The 16,980-nt window shown below is 47.4% G+C and overlaps 1 protein-coding gene across 5 annotated transcripts in view; it reads left to right on the top strand.

Moving 5' to 3' along the window:
- The window catches only part of DYM (dymeclin), a 293,499-nt gene that overhangs the window by 221,405 nt on the left and 55,114 nt on the right, over positions 1–16,980 (top strand). For all 5 annotated transcript variants that reach the window (XR_013221124.1, XR_013221125.1, XR_013221122.1 and 2 more), the window contains 2 exons: positions 2,381–2,563; positions 12,330–12,443. Coding sequence is in view for 2 of the 5 variants with exons in the window: in XM_077283443.1 (XP_077139558.1) it covers positions 2,381–2,563; positions 12,330–12,443 (297 nt within the window). In the remaining 3 variants the exon portion in view is untranslated. The remainder of the gene's footprint in view (positions 1–2,380; positions 2,564–12,329; positions 12,444–16,980) is intronic.

Below are 16,980 nucleotides of genomic sequence, written 5' to 3'. Positions count from 1 at the left end.
AAATGTGCTGAAAACCGCGGCCTGCCAGGTTCCTGCTGTAATGTACACAAGGCCAGCTTACACAAACAGAGAAAAGCCATAAGAATGGCAGGAATTCCACCAGAGAGACACCCATTCATTTAGTGCAGCTGTGACCGTCCTGCCAGACCAGCGCGGAGCGGAGCTGGTGCCACGCACTCAAACCCTGATTGCTATTTGTTTGGAGTCTTGTGTTGCACTTGGCTCTCACTTAGCGGAGCCCATTATTCTGCGAGAGAAAATTGCCTTTATCTCATTGTGAGAGGTCTGATTGTTTCCTCCCTCACTGTACTATGTCAGCGCGTCCAAACAAACGTGTCCGCCGGCTCCGTGACCATTAACACCAGCGCCACCTCGCCGGCAGACATGTGATACCGGGAGGGCGATATACCCAGTCCGATAACGCAGAGCAAGGAGAGTTTCCTCCGTAAATTGAAGGAAGTCACCAGTAACTGGGAAAAATCCTTGAGTCGCCTTCTTCGTAAAATATTTGATTCTTAGTCACTCAGCCGATATCACTATAGTCTCCATGATGGGAAATCCGGCAGAGATGTTTAAGGATGTATGAGCCAGATTTATCGCCTCCATCATGGGGTCAGATCTGCAGGAACTGATAGATATATGGATTTTTGGGAGAATATGAATTAGGAGTTGTAATGAATTCCCCTGTATATCTGCTCCTTAGTGATGGACAGATGTCTTTGTATACAAGCCCATAGGAGGTGACCTGTCAATCACTAGGTAGGAACATACACTGGACTAGTGTTACATTTAGTGCATATGTGTGATTAAATCCCGAAAATATACAAATACCGTAATACACCTAAAGAGCAAGAAAGGAAAAGTTAATCACATGCAAAGTTTTCCTCCGGTGTATGCTGCCATATAAAGACTATTTAGTGCCTCAATACAGTGCTCAAAAATGTCCAATATGAATATCAGTGCATTAATTTGGCCAATCAATGTCTGATTACTATTTATTAATTATTGATTGCTATTATGCACCTGACAATAAATGTAGATATTTAGCAGCACCGTTAATGCCGACCACCATCGGTACAATTCTGATGGCTATCACCTGTACAATTAATGTGGACATTTAGCAGTCAGTGAATTTTCCAACCATCCCCGGTAGAAATAATGCCGCCAACCACTTCCTATACAAATAATGCCACCAACCATCTACAGTACAATTAATGCTGCCGACTACCCCGGTACAATAAATTCCATCAACCGTCCCCGATGCAATAAAGTCAATCGACCTTCCCCGATTCATAAAATTCCATCCATCGTCCCCGATGCAATAATTTCAATGGACCGTCCCCAATGCAATAAATTCCATCGACCATCCCCGATGCAATAAATTCCATCGACCTTCCCCGATGCAATAAATTCCGTCAACCATCCCCGATGCAATAAATTCCGTCGACCGTCCCCGATGCAATAAATTCCGTCGACCGTCCCCGATGCAATAAATTCCGTCGACCATCCCCGATGCAATAAATTCCATCGACCGTCCCCGATGCAATAAATTCCGTCGACCGTCCCCGATGCAGTAAATTCCGTCGACCGTCCCCGATGCAATAAATTCCGTCGACCGTCCCCGATGCAATAAATTCCGTCGACCGTCCCCGATGCAATAAATTCCGTCGACCGTCCCCGATGCAGTAAATTCCGTCGACCGTCCCCGATGCAGTAAATTCCGTCGACCGTCCCCGATGCAGTAAATTCCGTCGACCGTCCCCGATGCAATAAATGCAGCAGACCATCCCCAGTATAATTGGGATTACGACTTATTTATAATACAGGTGGTCAGTGATTGAAAGCCATCTTTGACAGGTTTCTTCATGTGAGCATGTATACAATCAAAATGGAGAACTGTACATCAATCTGCTCTGCTCTTCCTACTATATAACACACTGCCAACACATGGGACTGTGTGTTCTGTATGACCAGATCCATAGTCTCAACATTCATTAGTATAAGAAAGTTTAGGTGACAAATAGGGATTGGAAGTGCTTGTAATACGTCATCTATAGAATATTATTTAATTTATTTAATTTTAACTTTGGTTAAAACCCATGTTGCCAGCATTGCTGGACATTACCACCCAGTGTTCTCCTGTAGTATAATATCTCGATTGTGACTGGGTACCTGATGAACGAATGTTCGGGGGCAGCCTTAGTCCGACAGCAGAGAGGGGCTAATCTACCATACCAATGTCTCATTCATCATAGCTTCACATTGTGCCCCCTCAACAATTGTAGTGCTGTATATTGCTTTTTCTTGGGGGGGGGGGTCTTTCTTTTTTTTTTTATTGTGCCTGCATATTCTATAATTATGTTTTGTGTTCCTGACGCAGGCACAAGACCTGAATGTGATTGAAGAAGTCATCCGAATGATGCTGGAGATCATCAACTCCTGCCTGAGCAATTCCCTCCACCATAACCCCAACTTGGTGTACGCCTTGCTGTACAAGCGAGAGCTCTTCGAGCAATTTCGGAGTCATCCATCCTTCCAAGATATCATGCAGAATATAGACATGGTAAGTAGAGAGAGATGGCGAGAATATTCCTGCAAACCATAGTGACCACTAATCGTGCAGAGAACCAGGTATGGCAAAGACTCACCAGTTGGTTGACATCATTCTATAGCGTTACAGTCTTATATTTCCTGGATGGCAACTGGAAGAGATGGGTAGTGGTCTGCTAGAAAGCCGGAGAGTGTGCAGGAAGGCTGAGATAGTGGCACAGCCGAGTAAAGGAACCAGTGTAGCAGAACTGCCTGAGAGCAGAGGCTGAATGGAGAGAAGATCGGCAGATTAGGACAAATTGCAGAGGCCAGTAATGTGGCAGAGTTGATTTTCTCAGGAGTCTCACAATTGGGATGCAGCAGAGCCCCGCGTACTGCCTTGACATGAATTGGTCAGAAGATTAAAAATTAGGATGTAGCAGAACCATTGCGTTGAATAATGGCAAAAATGCCAACTACCTGAATACTCAGGCGCTGTCTGGCTGCAAGAATAAGCCTATAAGGCCAGGGAGCGATATGTGACTGGAGCACACTGGATTCCTATAATTACCCGATGCAGAGAAGAACATGAGAAAGCCAACCGTGGCCGGAGAAAGCCGGGAGCCTGGAGAGGTGACACATTGTCCTACATTCACGTACTTAGCTTGAAGAACCCAATAAAGTGAAAAAGACCGAAGGACATACCACAGAGTTCTGTAAAAGAGACTGTATTCGTGTAGGACTGGTAAACGAAAATCCTGCAGCCACGGCATCATATGCAACCAGAAACCTAAACGCAGAGAGAATTTTTATTTCTTCTTTTTGTAGGTTCCATATAAGCATACGAGTGGTGAGCACGTACGAATAGTAAGCATACACGAGTGATGAGCATATACGAGCGGTGAGCACACACGAATAGTGAGCACGCACGAGCGGTGAGCATATATGAGTGGTGAGCACGCATGAGCGGTGAGCATACGCGAGTGGTGAGCACACACAAATAGTAAGCATACAGGAGCGGTGTGCATATATGAGCGGTGAGCACGCACGATCGGTGAGCATACGGGAGTGATGAGCATATACGAGCGGTGAGCACGCATGAGCGGTGAGCATACGCGAGTGGTGAGCACACACGAATAGTAAGCATACAGGAGCGGTGTGCATATATGAGCGGTGAGCATACGGGAGTGATGAGCATATACGAGCGGTGAGCACGCATGGCTTATTGCTGTGCCATTTAGGAACCCATCTTGGCAGTATCACTATAAACCATTGCCAGTATCTGCAGAACCCAGCGTCCCTCCTGTCAGTCGCTGCCCGCACCGCAGGCAGATGTTTCCGACGCTCAGCACCGGCTTGGCCCGTCATTGCTTTCTTGGAATTTGTCCTCAGACCTCGAGAAATATATATTTTTGGCCCTGTACATCTGTTTTTCAGGAAAGATCTGAACCAAGCGCATTAAGGTACCGTCACACTAAACGATATCGCTAGCGATCCGTGACGTTGCAGCGTCCTGGATAGCGATATCGTTTAGTTTGACACGCAGCAGCGATCAGGATCCTGCTGTGATGTCGCTGGTCGCTGAATAAAGTCCAGAACTTTATTTGGTCGTCCGATCGCCGTGTATCGTTGTGTTTGACACCAAAAGCAACGATACCAGCGATGTTTTACACTGGTAACCAGGGTAAACATCGGGTTACTAAGCGCAGGGCCGCGCTTAGTAACCCGATGTTTACCCTGGTTACCAGCGTAAAAGTAAAAAAAACAAACACACATACTCACCTGCGCGTCTCCCAGCGTCTGCTTCCTGCTCTGACTGAGCCCGGCCCTAAAGTGAAAGTGAAAGCACAGCGGTGACGTCACCGCTGTGCTGTTAGGGCCGGAGCTCAGTCAGTGTCAGGAAGCAGAGGCTGGGGGACGCGCTGGTGAGTATGTGCTGTTTGTTTTTTTTAACTTTTACGCTGGTAACCAGGGTAAACATCGGGTTACTAAGCGCGGCCCTGCGCTTAGCAACCCGATGCTTACCCTGGTTACCCGGGGACCTCGGCATCGTTGGTCGCTGGAGAGCGGTCTGTGTGACAGCTCTCCAGCGACCAAACAGCGACGCTGCAGCGATCGGCATCGCTGTCGCTATCGCTGCAGCGTCGCTTAATGTGACGGTACCTTTAATGTGACGGTACCTTAATTGTTGTTAGAAGGATGGGATAATGGCTGCCCGAGCTGAGGCGCCGGGTGTGCGCTCGTTATTGAGACGTCGGCTGCTCTGGTTTTTGCGTTTGCCATTACTGCATGGCGCTGGCCGTGTAGCGGCGTCCTCTCGTGCGAGCCTCTGTGACTCCTCTTGGCACGCCGTCCTTTGAACTGGTTCTGCTTCGGGCCGTATGACAGGCGAGCGCAGGAAGACAAACATAATTTGGGACAGTCAATATATTTATTGTGATTCGTCCGACTCTAAATATTGACATTGTTTCGTGTTTTCTGGCTCCTCCGCCGGCCTCTTCCTGCCCTTGTTTTCCCCTCAGAAAGGAAATTGTGCTCAATCTTCTGCATCACATTATTAAGTGACTGTTAATAAAGCGTTCTTCACATAGACTGTAGTGTAGCCTCGCGCCTTTACCGGTGTACTATGGCACTATCCTCACAGGATGTTCTGCAGCAGCAAAAACTAATCCAAAATGTGGAGCATTGTGGAGATGCGAAGGTCAAAATGCGTAAATTGACATTCTGCAGATGCTTTTCACAGTGAATAATTGAGGTTTTGATGAGGCCAACCATAATGTCAAGGACAAGGAATTGCAGACCCCTTTTAGATTGGAATTTAGGTCAGCATGTGCACCACTAATCCATCCATTGCCTATGGAACTGCCAGCAGTACTGTAGCAACTGAGCCAAGAGCATATGCACCACTGCACTGTACTGTCCGCAGTCCTATAGAAAATGAGTGGTGCCGAGACTGAGCAAGTGCACTACACTGTACTGTCAGCAATCCTATAGAGAATGAGTGGTACCGAGACTGAGCAAGTGCACTACACTGTACTGTCAGCAGTCCTATAGGGAATGAGTGGTACCGAGACTGAGCAAGTGCACTACACTGTACTGTCAGCAGTCCTATAGGGAATGAGTGGTACCGAGACTGAGCAAGTGCACTACACTGTACTGTCAGCAGTCCTATAGAGAATGAGTGGTGCCGAGACTGAGCAAGTGCACTACACTGTACTGTCAGCAGTCCTATAGAGAATGAGTGGTACCGAGACTGAGCAAGTGCACTACACTGTACTGTCAGCAGTCCTATAGGGAATGAGTGGTACCGAGACTGAGCAAGTGCACTACACTGTACTGTCAGCAGTCCTATAGGGAATGAATGGTACCGAGACTGAGCAAGTGCACTACACTGTACTGTCAGCAGTCCTATAGGGAATGAATGGTACCGAGACTGAGCAAGTGCACTACACTGTACTGTCAGCAGTCCTATAGGGAATGAATGGTACCGAGACTGAGCAAGTGCACTACACTGTACTGTCAGCAGTCCGATAGGGAATGAGTGGTACTGAGACTGAGCAAGTGCACTACACTGTACTGTCAGCAGTCCTATAGGGAATGAGTGGTACTGAGACTGAGCAAGTGCACTACACTGTACTGTCAGCAGTCCTATAGGGAATGAGTGGTACTGAGACTGAGCAAGTGCACTACACTGTACTGTCAGCAGTCCTATAGGGAATGAATGGTACCGAGACTGAGCAAGTGCACTACACTGTACTGTCAGCAGTCCTATAGAGAATGAGTGGTACCGAGACTGAGCAAGTGCACTACACTGTACTGTCAGCAGTCCTATAGGGAATGAGTGGTACCGAGACTGAGCAAGTGCACTACACTGTACTGTCAGCAGTCCTATAGGGAATGAATGGTACCGAGACTGAGCAAGTGCACTACACTGTACTGTCAGCAGTCCTATAGGGAATGAATGGTACCGAGACTGAGCAAGTGCACTACACTGTACTGTCAGCAGTCCGATAGGGAATGAGTGGTACTGAGACTGAGCAAGTGCACTACACTGTACTGTCAGCAGTCCTATAGGGAATGAGTGGTACTGAGACTGAGCAAGTGCACTACACTGTACTGTCAGCAGTCCTATAGGGAATGAGTGGTACTGAGACTGAGCAAGTGCACTACACTGTACTGTCAGCAGTCCTATAGGGAATGAATGGTACCGAGACTGAGCAAGTGCACTACACTGTACTGTCAGCAGTCCTATAGAGAATGAGTGGTACCGAGACTGAGCAAGTGCACTACACTGTACTGTCAGCAGTCCTATAGGGAATGAGTGGTACCGAGACTGAGCAAGTGCACTACACTGTACTGTCAGCAGTCCTATAGGGAATGAATGGTACCGAGACTGAGCAAGTGCACTACACTGTACTGTCAGCAGTCCGATAGGGAATGAATGGTACCGAGACTGAGCAAGTGCACTACACTGTACTGTCAGCAGTCCGATAGGGAATGAATGGTACCGAGACTGAGCAAGTGCACTACACTGTACTGTCAGCAGTCCTATAGAGAATGAGTGGTACTGAGACTGAGCAAGTGCACTACACTGTACTGTCAGCAGTCCTATAGAGAATGAGTGGTACCGAGACTGAGCAAGTGCACTACACTGTACTGTCAGCAGTCCTATAGAGAATGAGTGGTACTGAGACTGAGCAAGTGCACTACACTGTACTGTCAGCAGTCCTATAGGGAATGAATGGTACCGAGACTGAGCAAGTGCACTACACTGTACTGTCAGCAGTCCTATAGAGAATGAGTGGTACTGAGACTGAGCAAGTGCACTACACTGTACTGTCAGCAGTCCTATAGAGAATGAGTGGTACTGAGACTGAGCAAGTGCACTACACTGTACTGTCAGCAGTCCGATAGGGAATGAATGGTACCGAGACTGAGCAAGTGCACTACACTGTACTGTCAGCAGTCCTATAGGGAATGAGTGGTACTGAGACTGAGCAAGTGCACTACACTGTACTGTCAGCAGTCCTATAGGGAATGAATGGTACCGAGACTGAGCAAGTGCACTACCCTGTACTGTCAGCAGTCCTATAGAGAATGAGTGGTACTGAGACTGAGCAAGTGCACTACACTGTACTGTCAGCAGTCCTATAGAGAATGAATGGTGCCAAGACTGAACAAGCGCACCACTATACTGTACGGTCAGCAGTCCTATAGGGAATGAATGGTAACGGGAGTCAGCATGCTCACCACTACACTGTACTGTCAGCAGTCCTATAGGGAATGAATGGTGCCAAGACTGAACAAGCGCACCACTACACTGTACTGTCAGCAGTCCTATAGACGATGAATAAGGTGCACATGCTTACCCTCCACCCCATTGACACTGGTATGTGCAGAGCCCAGTTGTTGGGATCAGTGGGGTCCGTCTGCTGTTAGTAGGTTATTGTCGCTTGCTTAGGGTATAGGTACACGCTCAGTACAGAGCCGTCAGCTGATCATCCTGTATACAATGACTGCTCCAGTATTTGCGATGTGTTGGCGCTGGATTCTCGACTCCAGGACCAGCAGATGTTGCACGAGAGCTGTGCCCCATTATTTTCTCCCAAGACTTTGTTCGGATGATATTTGGATGAGAATAATCCCAACAAACCTCGCAGTAATGTTGCATAAACCAGAACACATGAGGCCTATTGCATTCCTCGCCAGCAGTTATTGGGTTAATCTCCCTGTAATTTAGCTGGAAACCGCAGCAGACACACGAATCTGGGAAATGTTTCAGTAACCTTTTCATGTGGAGTTCTGCGGAGACCACGGGTGAGGATGTTGCTGTAGATTCCCTGTGTCTGCCATGTCCGCTTTTCATGGGGGCAGCGGAGGAAACCCTGCCCGTCTGGAGCGCCTCTTGGTTATGCTTTGAAATGTTACTCTGCCCATGACCTGTCGGCAGGAGATCTGTACACACTGCGTTACAGGCCGAACCTACTGAACCTATGGAACTGGTTTGTGAAATGTCCCTTATACACCAAAAGCCTAAATTGTACCAGGTGCAAGATTACAGCATCTAAGCCCCCTCGTATATGATGCGCCAGTAGCTGATGTATCAAGCGTGGTCAGAACCAGCAAGGGGTCGGACCCCCGCCGATTATAATGTAAACGATATGCCCCCACCTAATTAGATGGGAATAAACCTCCAAAAGTAAAACAATTCTGCAACATGTCTTCTGTAAGCTCTCTGCATGTCGTCATTTCATAGGACACGTCATTGTTTGCGTTCACGGAAAGTAAGACAGCAAGCAGAGATCTTAGTCAACCCCTTGGAAATGATACTAAAAACTTCTTAACTTTCGTATTCTGTATACGAAATATCATTAATTTGCTTAAAAAGTAAAAAGAAATACTCATTAAAAATACACTGGCACTCAGAGTCACAGAAATAACCCTTTATATAAAATACAAGGAAAAATATACACAACCGATTGCTGTAACTATTCGGTATATGGAGAAGCCGATATTAGTCTCATTTGCAGATTGTGAGCCTTCGCGGGCAGGGTCCTCACTCCTCCTGTACCAGTTATGATGACTTGTATTGTTTAAGATTATTGCACTTGTTTTTATTATGTATACCCCTCCTCACATGTAAAGCGCCATGGAATAAATGGCGCTATAACAATAAATAATAATAATAATAATTTGTAAAAAATATAACCGAGACCTAGAGGTGTGGAGAAACTGTTGTATGGAATGGATTATATTGTTTCCACCCTCCGGTATACTTTTGGAAATTTTTGAGGATTGAAATAAATGTAATTTAGACATTACTAGCTGTGTGTTCAGAAACGGCGTGCGGACATATGCGGGGTCACCGGCTGTATCTGTGGTCACCGGTTGTGAGGACAGTGTGTGGACATATCCATGGTCACCGGTTGTGAGGACAGTGTGCGGACATATCTGTGGTCGCCGGCTGTGAGGACAGTGTGCGGACATATCTGTGGTCGCCGGCTGTGAGGACAGTGTGCGGACATATCTGTGGTCGCCGGCTGTGAGGACAGTGTGTGGACATATCCATGGTCACCGGTTGTGAGGACAGTGTGCGGACATCTGTGGTCGCCGGCTGTGAGGACAGTGTGCGGACATATCTGTGGTTGCCGGTTGTGAGGACAGTGTGCGGACATATCTGTGGTCGCCGGCTGTGAGGACAGTGTGTGGACATATCCATGGTCACCGGTTGTGAGGACAGTGTGCGGACATCTGTGGTCGCCGGCTGTGAGGACAGTGTGCGGACATATCTGTGGTTGCCGGTTGTGAGGACAGTGTGCGGACATATCTGTGGTTGCCGGTTGTGAGGACAGTGTGCGGACATATCTGTGGTCGCCGGCTGTGAGGACAGTGTGTGGACATATCCATGGTCACCGGTTGTGAGGACAGTGTGCGGACATCTGTGGTCGCCGGCTGTGAGGACAGTGTGCGGACATATCTGTGGTCGCCGGTTGTGAGGACAGTGTGTGGACATATCTGTGGTCGCCGGCTGTGAGGACAGTGTGCGGACATATCTGTGGTTGCCGGCTGTGAGGACAGTGTGCGGACATATCTGTGGTCGCCGGCTGTGAGGACAGTGTGCGGACATATCTGTGGTTGCCGGCTGTGAGGACAGTGTGCGGACATATCTGTGGTCGCCGGTTGTGAGGACAGTGTGCGGACATATCTGTGGTTGCCGGTTGTGAGGACAGTGTGCGGACATATCTGTGGTCGCCGGCTGTGAGGACAGTGTGCGGACATATCTGTGGTTGCCGGCTGTGAGGACAGTGTGCGGACATATCTGTGGTTGCCGGTTGTGAGGACAGTGTGCGGACATATCTGTGGTCGCCGGCTGTGAGGACAGTGTGCGGACATATCTGTGGTCGCCAGCTGTGAGGACAGTGTGCGGACATCTGTGGTCGCCGGCTGTGAGGACAGTGTGCGGACATATCTGTGGTTGCCGGTTGTGAGGACAGTGTGCGGACATATCTGTGGTCGCCGGCTGTGAGGACAGTGTGCGGACATATCTGTGGTCGCCGGCTGTGAGGACAGTGTGCGGACATATCTGTGGTTGCCGGCTGTGAGGACAGTGTGCGGACATATCTGTGGTCGCCGGTTGTGAGGACAGTGTGCGGACATATCTGTGGTTGCCGGTTGTGAGGACAATGTGCGGACATATCTGTGGTCGCCAGCTGTGAGGACAGTGTGCGGACATATCTGTGGTTGCCGGTTGTGAGGACAGTGTGCGGACATATCTGTGGTCGCCGGCTGTGAGGACAGTGTGCGGACATATCTGTGGTTGCCGGCTGTGAGGACAGTGTGCGGACATATCTGTGGTTGCCGGTTGTGAGGACAGTGTGCGGACATATCTGTGGTCGCCGGCTGTGAGGACAGTGTGCGGACATATCTGTGGTTGCCGGTTGTGAGGACAGTGTGCGGACATATCTGTGGTCGCCAGCTGTGAGGACAGTGTGCGGACATATCTGTGGTCGCCGGCTGTGAGGACAGTGTGCGGACATATCTGTGGTTGCCGGTTGTGAGGACAGTGTGCGGACATATCTGTGGTTGCCGGTTGTGAGGACAGTGTGCGGACATATCTGTGGTCGCCGGCTGTGAGGACAGTGTGCGGACATATCTGTGGTTGCCGGCTGTGAGGACAGTGTGCGGACATATCTGTGGTTGCCGGCTGTGAGGACAGTGTGCGGACATATCTGTGGTTGCCGGCTGTGAGGACAGTGTGCGGACATATCTGTGGTCGCCGGTTGTGAGGACAGTGTGCGGACATATCTGTGGTTGCCGGTTGTGAGGACAATGTGCGGACATATCTGTGGTCGCCGGCTGTGAGGACAGTGTGCGGACATATCTGTGGTTGCCGGTTGTGAGGACAGTGTGCGGACATATCTGTGGTCGCCGGCTGTGAGGACAGTGTGCGGACATATCTGTGGTCGCTGGTTGTGAGGACAGTGTGTGGACATATCTGTGGTTGCCGGTTGTGAGGACAGTGTGCGGACATATCTGTGGTCGCCGGCTGTGAGGACAGTGTGCGGACATATCTGTGGTTGCCGGTTGTGAGGACAGTGTGCGGACATATCTGTGGTCGCCAGCTGTGAGGACAGTGTGCGGACATATCTGTGGTCGCCGGCTGTGAGGACAGTGTGCGGACATATCTGTGGTTGCCGGTTGTGAGGACAGTGTGCGGACATATCTGTGGTCGCCGGTTGTGAGGACAGTGTGCGGACATATCTGTGGTTGCCGGTTGTGAGGACAGTGTGCGGACATATCTGTGGTCGCTGGCTGTGAGGACAGTGTGCGGACATATCTGTGGTTGCCGGTTGTGAGGACAGTGTGCGGACATATCTGTGGTCGCCAGCTGTGAGGACAGTGTGCGGACATATCCGTGGTCACCGGCATATTAACCAAAAAATGTCTTTTATACGTTAACAATATTTTGGATTCAGCATTAGCGTCACTACCACATCATGGAAACAGACACTAAATCTAAAAACCCAGGTATTTGTAAAACGCACCAACATCACTATCCTTTCTTACAAGATTGTGTTCTTCCATCCTACGTTAGGTGAATCTAACTTCTGGGGCCGGAGTGCTGACATTCTGTCTGTAGAATTCATACTTAATCCTGATTCATGCAATTAGGTACAGAACTAACTGTTGCTCCATATCCAGAGCCATTTCCGCCAACGACAGGATGCATCCCAATGTCTTATATTACACATTAATAAAAGAATACTCTTAATTTTACCTATTGCTTCTTTGTTTTCCAGGTCATTGGCTTCTTCAGTTCTCGCCTGGAGCAGGCCGGATCCGACCTCTCAGTGGAACGGGTCCTGGAGGTCATTAAACAAGGCGCAGTTGCGCTGCCCAAAGACAGGCTCAGGGTAAGTTACCGAGAACGTTGGGTGTGAGAGGGGTGCACAGCATGCGTGCCCAATTATTACAGGAATCAGACGGTGTATAAAGCCCCCCTACCATGGCAGCCAACAGAAGTATTTGCTCCATATCGATGGTGTCCTATATGGCGCTCATGTTGGGTAATTGGGCTGTCTTTTAATCCTGGGTCAGGCACATTTCTGGCACTCCCGACAGTCACAGCTTAGAAAACCGCCTATAATATCTAATTATCTCAATATCTGGGCTCTAAAAGTAATTAGTGACTTTTTCATAGGGATGTATTAAAAGAGAGTACACAAAATCGGAGGCAAAAAAAAATTAATATCCATAAACGTAATAAAACAAAAAGTACCCAAATTTTGCAACTACCGCCAAAATCCTCTTATTTGTAAGATAACCCTACTTAGTTCTACGAAATATCCGCAAACCTTGCTCTATTCATTCATAAAATGAGCAAAATAAGCAATTGTGATGACAGAAATCCAGAAAGTACAAACCTTCAAAAGTGAGAACCTTCAGGCACAATGAGCCTGAGAGGCCGCCGAGGTCACACCTGCTCTCCGAAAGAATGGCGGTAAAACGGAGTCGGGGGGTTTGAAGCATCACCTTAAGATAGGAGGTACTGAGAGGGGCGAGATCCCCTGCCGCCTTGGAGAGGGGGAAACAAAAATGTGAGGTGTGCCTATCAGGGCTATTGCACCTAATGCAGGGTTAATATGGTGGAATCAAGTATTTATGACCTTAAAGTGAAAATAGGGTAAAAAACATGAATCTATCCAAATCTTCGAATATTGTTTGCATATGGTATTTCTGCTATTTTGTCACTGTGGCGGCAATGCCTCTGTGAACCAGCTTAGCACTTAGTCACAGATTCAAGGTAGAAACACTCTGTCACACCAACACCACTGAACATCACACGTCACATGCGTCTTACATCCATTGCTCTATAAATTCTTTCCTTATCCCCCGTTTTCTGAAAGGATTGTGTTTCACATGCTGGACAGCAGTAAATGCCGAACTATAGTCCTTCACATTACTAATCCACCCCATCTTGTAGGCCGGACATCACATGCCTTTTATCTGCTCTGCTGTATGCATGCTCTCCTTCTCCCTCTTTCTAAAGGGATTGTGTTTCACATGCTGGGGAGCAGTAAATGCAAAACTGTAGTCCTGTAAATTACTAATCCCACACACTGCATGCTTTGACTGCATCAAAACAAGCGGCTATGCGGAGAAAAGCAAAATAGTGGAAATGAAAAAGAATTATTTCTGAGCTGGTGGTATCATCTGATGAGTACTTAGACTCTAGGGGCCAGATTCATCGTTTGCACTTATAGTGGCTTGTGAAAGTATTTATCCCCCCCCCCATCATTTTTTTACCTATTTTGTTACATTACATCCTGTGTTTAAATATTTTGTAATGTTTACAGCACTAAATAGTCTGTTAGTGAAGTGAGAAAACTATAGGCATAAATTTATGGAATCAAATAACTAAAAATTGGCATGTGCATATGTATTCACCCCTTTTGCTATGAAGCCCCTAAAAATTTCTTGTGCAAGCATTTACCTTCATAAGTCCCATGCTTAGTGACAGGACGTCCACCTGGGTGCAATCGAAGTGTCACAAATCTGTTAGCCTATACACTTAACCTTCTCTGAAAGGTCACAGAGGATGCAACACCATTAACAAGAGGCACCACTAGCCAAACACCATGGAGACCTAGGAGATCTCCAAACAACACCATGAAGACCAATGAGATCTCCAAACAACACCATGAAGACCAATGAGATCTCCAAACACCATGGAGACCTAGGAGATCTCCAAACAACACCATGAAGACCAATGAGATCTCCAAACAACATCATGAAGACCAATGAGATCTCCAAACAACATCATGAAGAACAAGAGATCTCCAAACAAGTCAGGGACAAAGTTGTTGAGAATTACAAGTCAGAGTTAGGTTATAAAAAAATATTTAACTCCAATTTCACCCGGACCTGCAGGGACAGGGGGAGTGATACTTCAGCCCAGGGGGGTAGCTTTGCCCCTACATGGCTGCGATCGCTCTGTTTGGCTGTTGAAAGTGAAACAGCCATTTAGAGCAATTTGTAATATTTCACCAATGAAACTTGGTGAAATATTGCAATCCCGCCATGGCCGATGCTGCAATATCATCGGCCACGGCTGGAGACCCCAATCGGCCACCGACTGACGGCGGCCATCTGCAGCCGCCGTCAGTCTTTCCTCCCCTCCATTCTGCCCTCATCTCCGCTCCTCTCCCCTCCGTCCTGTCTGGCGCCCCCCGCTGTCCGATCCCACCCCCCATACCTCTGGGGTCCCTCCCGGTGTCTGTCCGTCTGCTAGGATGGGCGCCGCCATCTTCCAAAATGGCGGGCGCATGCGCAGTGCACCCGCCGAATCGGCCGGCAGATTCGTTCGTTCATTTTGATCACTGTGATGGGATCTATCACAGTGATCAAAATAAAAAAAATAGTAAATAACCCCCCCCCCCCCTTTATCACCCCCATAGGTAGGGAAAATAATAAAATAAAGAAAATATGTTTACTTTTATTATTCCACTAGGGTTAGGGTTACAATTAGGGTTAGAATTAGGGTTGCAATTAGGGTTAGGGGTAGAATTAGGGTTAGGGTTAGAATTAGGCTATGTGGACACGGTGCGGATTGGCCGCTGCGGATTCATGCAGTTTTCCATCACTTTTACAGTACCATGTAAACCTATGGATACGCTGTACGTTGTATTTTCCGCAGCATGTCAATTCTTTGTGCGGATTCCTTAGCGCTTTACACCTGTTCCTCTTTAGGAATCCGCAGGTGAAATCCGCACAAAAAACACTGGAAATCCGCTGTAAAGTGCGTTTTACCTGCGGATTTTTAAAAAACGGTGAGGAAAAATTCGCACACGAATCCGCAACGTGGGCACATAGCCTTAGGGTTGGAACTAGAGTTAAGGTTGGAATTAGGGTTATGGTTGGAAATAGGGTGAAGATTAGGGTTATGGGTGTGTTTGGGTTAGGCTTGTGGTTAGGGTTGGGATTAGGGGTATGTTGGGGTTAGGGTTGTGGTTAGGGTTGTGATTAGGGTTATGGCTAGAGTTGGGGTTAGGGGTGTGTTGGGGTTAGGGTTGTGATTAGGGTTATGGCTAGAGTTGGGGTTAGGGGTGTGTTGGGGTTAGTGTTGGAGTTAGAATTGAGGGGTTTCCATTGTTTAGCACATCAGGAGTCTCCAAATGCGACATGGCGCCACCATTAATTCCAGCCAATCTTGCGTTCAAAAAGTCAAATGGTGCTTCCTCCGTTCCGAGCCCCGACGTGCGCCCAAACAGTGGTTTACCCAAACATATGGGGCATAAGCATACTCAGGAAAAATTGCACAACAACTTTGGGGGTCTAATTTCTCCTGTTACTCTTGGGAAAATAAAAAAAATGGGGGCTAAAAAATTATTTTTGTGGGAAAAAAATGATTTTTTATTTTCACGGCTCTGCGTTATAAACTTCTGTGAAGCACTTGGGGGTTCAAAGTGCTCACCGCACACCTAGATTAGTTCCTTGGGAGGTCTAGTTTCCAAAATGGGGTCACTTGTGGGGGAGCTCTATTTTTATATAATATTATAATATTATTATTATAATATTATATTTAGGCACACAGGGGCTCTCCAAACGCAACATGGTGTCCGCTAACGATTGGAGCTAATTTTTCATTCAAAAAGTCAAATGGCGCTTCTTCCCTTCCGAGCCCTGCCGTTTGCCCAAACAGTGGTTTACCCCCACATGTGAGGTATCTCAGGAGAAATTGCCCAACAAATGAAAAAATTGAGGCTAAAATAAATTTTGTGAAAAAAAAAAAAAAATACTTTTTCATTTTTACGGATTAATTTGTGAAGCGCCTGGGGGTTCAAAGTGCTCACTATTCATCTAGTTAAGTTCCTTGGGGGGGTCTAGTTTCCAAAATGGGGTCACTTGTGGGGGAGCTCCAATGTTTAGGCACACAGGGGCTCTCCAAATGCGACATGGTGTCCACTAAAGATTGGAGCCAACTTTTCATTCAAAAAGTCAAATGGCGCTCCTTCCCTTCCGAGCCCTGTCGTGCACCCAAACAGTGGTTCCCCCCCCACATATGAGGCATCAGCGTACTCAGGAGAAATTGTACAACAACTTTCGGGGTCCAATTTCTCCTTTTACCCTTGGGAAAATAAAAAATCTGTTGCTAAAAGATCATTTTTGTGACTAAAAAGTTAAATGTTCATTTTTTCCTTCCATGTTGTTTTTGCTGCTGTGAAGCACATGAAGGGTTAATAAACTTCTTGAATGTGGTTTTGAGCACTTTGAGGGGTGCAGTTTTTAGAAAGGTGTCACGTTTGGGTATTTTCAGCCATATAGACCCCTCAAACTGACTTCAAATGTGAGGTGGTCCCTAAAAAAATGGTTTTGTAAATTTTGTTGTAAAAATGAGAAATCACTGGTCAAATTTTAACCCTTATAACTTCCTAGCAAAAAAAAATGTTG

The sequence above is a fragment of the Ranitomeya variabilis genome, chromosome 1, assembly GCF_051348905.1.
Source record: "Ranitomeya variabilis isolate aRanVar5 chromosome 1, aRanVar5.hap1, whole genome shotgun sequence".
Classification (NCBI taxonomy): Eukaryota; Metazoa; Chordata; class Amphibia; order Anura; family Dendrobatidae; genus Ranitomeya; species Ranitomeya variabilis.
This window is presented reverse-complemented; position numbering and strand designations above follow the sequence as displayed.